Source organism: Aricia agestis, chromosome 8 (assembly GCF_905147365.1).
Source record: "Aricia agestis chromosome 8, ilAriAges1.1, whole genome shotgun sequence".
NCBI lineage: Eukaryota > Metazoa > Arthropoda > Insecta > Lepidoptera > Lycaenidae > Aricia > Aricia agestis.
The window spans coordinates 18,988,095-18,995,000 of record NC_056413.1 but is presented as its reverse complement, the minus strand read 5'-3'; the positions used below and the strand labels follow the sequence as shown (position 1 = coordinate 18,995,000).

General features: G+C 48.4%; 1 protein-coding gene across 1 annotated transcript in view; it reads right to left on the bottom strand.

The window, feature by feature from the left end:
- Positions 1-6,673, bottom strand: part of LOC121729601 (shootin-1-like) — a 9,845-nt gene extending 3,172 nt beyond the window's left edge. Inside the window, exon 1 of the mRNA XM_042118161.1 lies at positions 5,750-6,673. Within this exon, the coding sequence (XP_041974095.1) occupies positions 5,750-6,673 (924 nt within the window). The remainder of the gene's footprint in view (positions 1-5,749) is intronic.
- Between the last annotated feature and the right edge of the window lie 233 nt (positions 6,674-6,906).

Sequence of the window (6,906 nt, the reverse complement as noted above, 5' to 3'; positions counted from 1 at the left end):
ACCTAACCTAACCTAACCTAACCTAACCTAACCTAACCTAACCTAACCTAACCTAACCTAACCTAACCTAACCTAACCTAACCTAACCTAACCTAACCTAACCTAACCTAACCTAACCTAACCTAACCTAACCTAACCTAACCTAACCTAACCTAACCTAACCTAACCTAACCTAACCTAACCTAACCTAACCTAACCTAACCTAACCTAACCTAACCTAACCTAACCTAACCTAACCTAACCTAACCTAACCTAACCTAACCTAACCTAACCTAACCTAACCTAACCTAACCTAACCTAACCTAACCTAACCTAACCTAACCTAACCTAACCTAACCTAACCTAACCTAACCTAACCTAACCTAACCTAACCTAACCTAACCTAACCTAACCTAACCTAACCTAACCTAACCTAACCTAACCTAACCTAACCTAACCTAACCTAACCTAACCTAACCTAACCTAACCTAACCTAACCTAACCTAACCTAACCTAACCTAACCTAACCTAACCTAACCTAACCTAACCTAACCTAACCTAACCTAACCTAACCTAACCTAACCTAACCTAACCTAACCTAACCTAACCTAACCTAACCTAACCTAACCTAACCTAACCTAACCTAACCTAACCTAACCTAACCTAACCTAACCTAACCTAACCTAACCTAACCTAACCTAACCTAACCTAACCTAACCTAACCTAACCTAACCTAACCTAACCTAACCTAACCTAACCTAACCTAACCTAACCTAACCTAACCTAACCTAACCTAACCTAACCTAACCTAACCTAACCTAACCTAACCTAACCTAACCTAACCTAACCTAACCTAACCTAACCTAACCTAACCTAACCTAACCTAACCTAACCTAACCTAACCTAACCTAACCTAACCTAACCTAACCTAACCTAACCTAACCTAACCTAACCTAACCTAACCTAACCTAACCTAACCTAACCTAACCTAACCTAACCTAACCTAACCTAACCTAACCTAACCTAACCTAACCTAACCTAACCTAACCTAACCTAACCTAACCTAACCTAACCTAACCTAACCTAACCTAACCTAACCTAACCTAACCTAACCTAACCTAACCTAACCTAACCTAACCTAACCTAACCTAACCTAACCTAACCTAACCTAACCTAACCTAACCTAACCTAACCTAACCTAACCTAACCTAACCTAACCTAACCTAACCTAACCTAACCTAACCTAACCTAACCTAACCTAACCTAACCTAACCTAACCTAACCTAACCTAACCTAACCTAACCTAACCTAACCTAACCTAACCTAACCTAACCTAACCTAACCTAACCTAACCTAACCTAACCTAACCTAACCTAACCTAACCTAACCTAACCTAACCTAACCTAACCTAACCTAACCTAACCTAACCTAACCTAACCTAACCTAACCTAACCTAACCTAACCTAACCTAACCTAACCTAACCTAACCTAACCTAACCTAACCTAACCTAACCTAACCTAACCTAACCTAACCTAACCTAACCTAACCTAACCTAACCTAACCTAACCTAACCTAACCTAACCTAACCTAACCTAACCTAACCTAACCTAACCTAACCTAACCTAACCTAACCTAACCTAACCTAACCTAACCTAACCTAACCTAACCTAACCTAACCTAACCTAACCTAACCTAACCTAACCTAACCTAACCTAACCTAACCTAACCTAACCTAACCTAACCTAACCTAACCTAACCTAACCTAACCTAACCTAACCTAACCTAACCTAACCTAACCTAACCTAACCTAACCTAACCTAACCTAACCTAACCTAACCTAACCTAACCTAACCTAACCTAACCTAACCTAACCTAACCTAACCTAACCTAACCTAACCTAACCTAACCTAACCTAACCTAACCTAACCTAACCTAACCTAACCTAACCTAACCTAACCTAACCTAACCTAACCTAACCTAACCTAACCTAACCTAACCTAACCTAACCTAACCTAACCTAACCTAACCTAACCTAACCTAACCTAACCTAACCTAACCTAACCTAACCTAACCTAACCTAACCTAACCTAACCTAACCTAACCTAACCTAACCTAACCTAACCTAACCTAACCTAACCTAACCTAACCTAACCTAACCTAACCTAATCTAACCTAACCTAACCTAACCTAACCTAACCTAACCTAACCTAACCTAACCTAACCTAACCTAACCTAACCTAACCTAACCTAACCTAACCTAACCTAACCTAACCTAACCTAACCTAACCTAACCTAACCTAACCTAACCTAACCTAACCTAACCTAACCTAACCTAACCTAACCTAACCTAACCTAACCTAACCTAACCTAACCTAACCTAACCTAACCTAACCTAACCTAACCTAACCTAACCTAACCTAACCTAACCTAACCTAACCTAACCTAACCTAACCTAACCTAACCTAACCTAACCTAACCTAACCTAACCTAACCTAACCTAACCTAACCTAACCTAACCTAACCTAACCTAACCTAACCTAACCTAACCTAACCTAACCTAACCTAACCTAACCTAACCTAACCTAACCTAACCTAACCTAACCTAACCTAACCTAACCTAACCTAACCTAACCTAACCTAACCTAACCTAACCTAACCTAACCTAACCTAACCTAACCTAACCTAACCTAACCTAACCTAACCTAACCTAACCTAACCTAACCTAACCTAACCTAACCTAACCTAACCTAACCTAACCTAACCTAACCTAACCTAACCTAACCTAACCTAACCTAACCTAACCTAACCTAACCTAACCTAACCTAACCTAACCTAACCTAACCTAACCTAACCTAACCTAACCTAACCTAACCTAACCTAACCTAACCTAACCTAACCTAACCTAACCTAACCTAACCTAACCTAACCTAACCTAACCTAACCTAACCTAACCTAACCTAACCTAACCTAACCTAACCTAACCTAACCTAACCTAACCTAACCTAACCTAACCTAACCTAACCTAACCTAACCTAACCTAACCTAACCTAACCTAACCTAACCTAACCTAACCTAACCTAACCTAACCTAACCTAACCTAACCTAACCTAACCTAACCTAACCTAACCTAACCTAACCTAACCTAACCTAACCTAACCTAACCTAACCTAACCTAACCTAACCTAACCTAACCTAACCTAACCTAACCTAACCTAACCTAACCTAACCTAACCTAACCTAACCTAACCTAACCTAACCTAACCTAACCTAACCTAACCTAACCTAACCTAACCTAACCTAACCTAACCTAACCTAACCTAACCTAACCTAACCTAACCTAACCTAACCTAACCTAACCTAACCTAACCTAACCTAACCTAACCTAACCTAACCTAACCTAACCTAACCTAACCTAACCTAACCTAACCTAACCTAACCTAACCTAACCTAACCTAACCTAACCTAACCTAACCTAACCTAACCTAACCTAACCTAACCTAACCTAACCTAACCTAACCTAACCTAACCTAACCTAACCTAACCTAACCTAACCTAACCTAACCTAACCTAACCTAACCTAACCTAACCTAACCTAACCTAACCTAACCTAACCTAACCTAACCTAACCTAACCTAACCTAACCTAACCTAACCTAACCTAACCTAACCTAACCTAACCTAACCTAACCTAACCTAACCTAACCTAACCTAACCTAACCTAACCTAACCTAACCTAACCTAACCTAACCTAACCTAACCTAACCTAACCTAACCTAACCTAACCTAACCTAACCTAACCTAACCTAACCTAACCTAACCTAACCTAACCTAACCTAACCTAACCTAACCTAACCTAACCTAACCTAACCTAACCTAACCTAACCTAACCTAACCTAACCTAACCTAACCTAACCTAACCTAACCTAACCTAACCTAACCTAACCTAACCTAACCTAACCTAACCTAACCTAACCTAACCTAACCTAACCTAACCTAACCTAACCTAACCTAACCTAACCTAACCTAACCTAACCTAACCTAACCTAACCTAACCTAACCTAACCTAACCTAACCTAACCTAACCTAACCTAACCTAACCTAACCTAACCTAACCTAACCTAACCTAACCTAACCTAACCTAACCTAACCTAACCTAACCTAACCTAACCTAACCTAACCTAACCTAACCTAACCTAACCTAACCTAACCTAACCTAACCTAACCTAACCTAACCTAACCTAACCTAACCTAACCTAACCTAACCTAACCTAACCTAACCTAACCTAACCTAACCTAACCTAACCTAACCTAACCTAACCTAACCTAACCTAACCTAACCTAACCTAACCTAACCTAACCTAACCTAACCTAACCTAACCTAACCTAACCTAACCTAACCTAACCTAACCTAACCTAACCTAACCTAACCTAACCTAACCTAACCTAACCTAACCTAACCTAACCTAACCTAACCTAACCTAACCTAACCTAACCTAACCTAACCTAACCTAACCTAACCTAACCTAACCTACCCTTTTTTTTTTTTTTTTTTTTTTTTAGGAGGGGAAATACTTTGCGTATCCCCCACCCCCTCGGGGGAAGGGGCGGGGGTATGTGGGACTCCCTACAAGAGGTCTACCCACTAAAACCCCCCCAGCCCTCCGTCACGCGCCTAGTGCGGGAGGGGCGGGAACCGCGGAGCGACTACAACTCCGCCCCTCCCCGCGCGCAGCCGCAACCGGCACCTTCTTCAAGCGGCTTGAGCCGCGTACCTGACCGAGAGCCCCCCGGGCTATAGGGGGGCTGTCTTCTCGGGACCCATACTGTGGGCGGGATCCCCCGATCACCGCCCACGGGTCTAGGCGTCCGTCTCCATTCGGGCGGGAGCGGGCGGGGCCCGCGCGCCTTTAGGTCTCGACTTTTTGTGTCGAGCCTTTTTGGTCGGCGCCTTGTCTTCTCCGGGGGCCGGCTTTGACGTAGATGGGCATCTACCCAGCTCGTGCCCCCTTTCGGCCCTGCCAGCGGCCTCGCACAGGGCGCAGTTTGGTGCTGCAGCCCCGCACTCCGCCGCCTTGTGCCCCGGTTTCCCGCATCGAAAACAAGTCCGGCTACGGTCCACCGGGCACTGGCACTTGGCAGCCACGTGGCCGGTGTCCTGGCAGCGGAAGCAGCGCGTCGGCCTCGCGGCCAGCAACGCCACCCTCGCCGACACCCAACCAATACGCAACCGCCCAGAGCTCGAGAGCTTCTTGGCGGCCGCGACTGGGAGGCGGATCCAACACGACCCGTCCCCCCGTGGCCCCTCTCTTATTGGCCCCGCCCGAATATCTCCGGCCTGGCACCCTCCATCTAGTGCGACCGCCTCTACCACTTCTGCGGTCGTCGCGGAGTCATCAAGGCCGGCGATGCGCATCTCCGCGCTTGCCACCGGCCGTCCGACCTTCACCTCGGGTGGCAGGACGGTCCTCAGCCTCGCGGCAAAGGCGTCCGCCTTTTCTCTTGCGCCCTCGCCGGAAATCGCGAGGAGGCGCCCTCCGGTTCGGGCCCGACGGAAGCGGACTTGCGGAATGTCAAGTTCCGCGATGTTCACTGCCCGCCGGGCCGTCTCAAGCGCCTTGGCGTACGTCATACCCGCCTTCACAGCCGACTCTTCTATTGTGAGAGCGACGGCCGCAGTGGCGGGGACGCGAAGCCTTGGCTTTCTCTTCTTCTTCGGGGCGGCTGTAGTTGGTGTAGCCACCCCATTCTTCTTCTTGGCCCTGGGACCCACCGTGGTCCACGGGGCCTCAGTACGAGGGGAGCTGGTGTTCGCTCCCCCTTGTGTCGCTTCCAGAGCGGCCATCGACGGCCGCTTCTTCTTCCGGCCCTTTTTGGCCTTGGGCGCCTCGGGCGCGGCAGTGGCCTCTTGCGGGGCCGCTGCAGCGGCTGGCTGCCGTGTCTTCCTTGGGGCCGGCTTCACCTTGGCCTTCTGCTTCGGGGGCTCCGGCGTCACATCCGGTGGAGCCTCTACACTCTCGACGGGAGCCGGCGTAATACTCCGGGCTCTGTCCGCCGCGAGCGGAGGGCGCAGTCGAGGCTCTGGAAGGAGCCGACTCTCCAGTCCAGCCAGCCGAGCATTCAGCATGTTGCTGAAGGTCTCCACGTTAGATCGAGAGACCTCAGACAACAGCTGGCGCATATCCTGCTCGGCCGGCTTTAACACCTGACGGCGTAGCTCCTCTAGCTCTTTGCGCAAAGACTCCACTTCATTCTGGAGCCGCGCATTCTGAGCCTCGAGGGCCTTCATCTCTTCTGTCGCTCCGCGACTTCTCATTTCGGCGACGGTGGCGCGTATGTCGCTGACCGCCTCCTTGAGGAGCCGCTGGAACGTCCCCTTGAGGTTGTTCGACTTCGCTGCAACCATGGAGATCGTTCCCAGCGAAGTCTCAACACATTGGGCCAGAGCGTAGTTGGTCTGCTCTGGCCTGTCTTCTTCCATGGCGGCGGGGCTCGCAAGGAGCGAAGAACGCGTCTCTCGCGCCGCCCTGGCCGCCTCGGCTACCTCCTCTTCTGCCTGGAGTCGAAGGGCCTCCTCCTTTTCCCTATTCAGATCGGCCTGTGCCTTCGCCAAGCCGACATATTGTCCGGTCGTTGGCGGGCGGCCGCGTCCTTTTTTGGGTTTGGGCACCGCTCCTTTACTGAGGGGCGGCGCCATGTCGTCGTCAGAGCGCCTCTTCCGGCGCGTCAAATCCGAGAATGCGGGCAAGCCCTCGGAGTCCAGCGATATGCCAGACATCTCACTGGAGTCCGAGAGCCAGTCCTCGCTGTCATGTCCGGGTAAGTCACGTCCATGTTGGGAGACTCTACCGCGAGGGGAGTCTCTACCAATCGGGTCCTTTCCGGTGCTTGGAGGCGGCATTTTCACGTCGCGTGTCAAAAGGACACGCG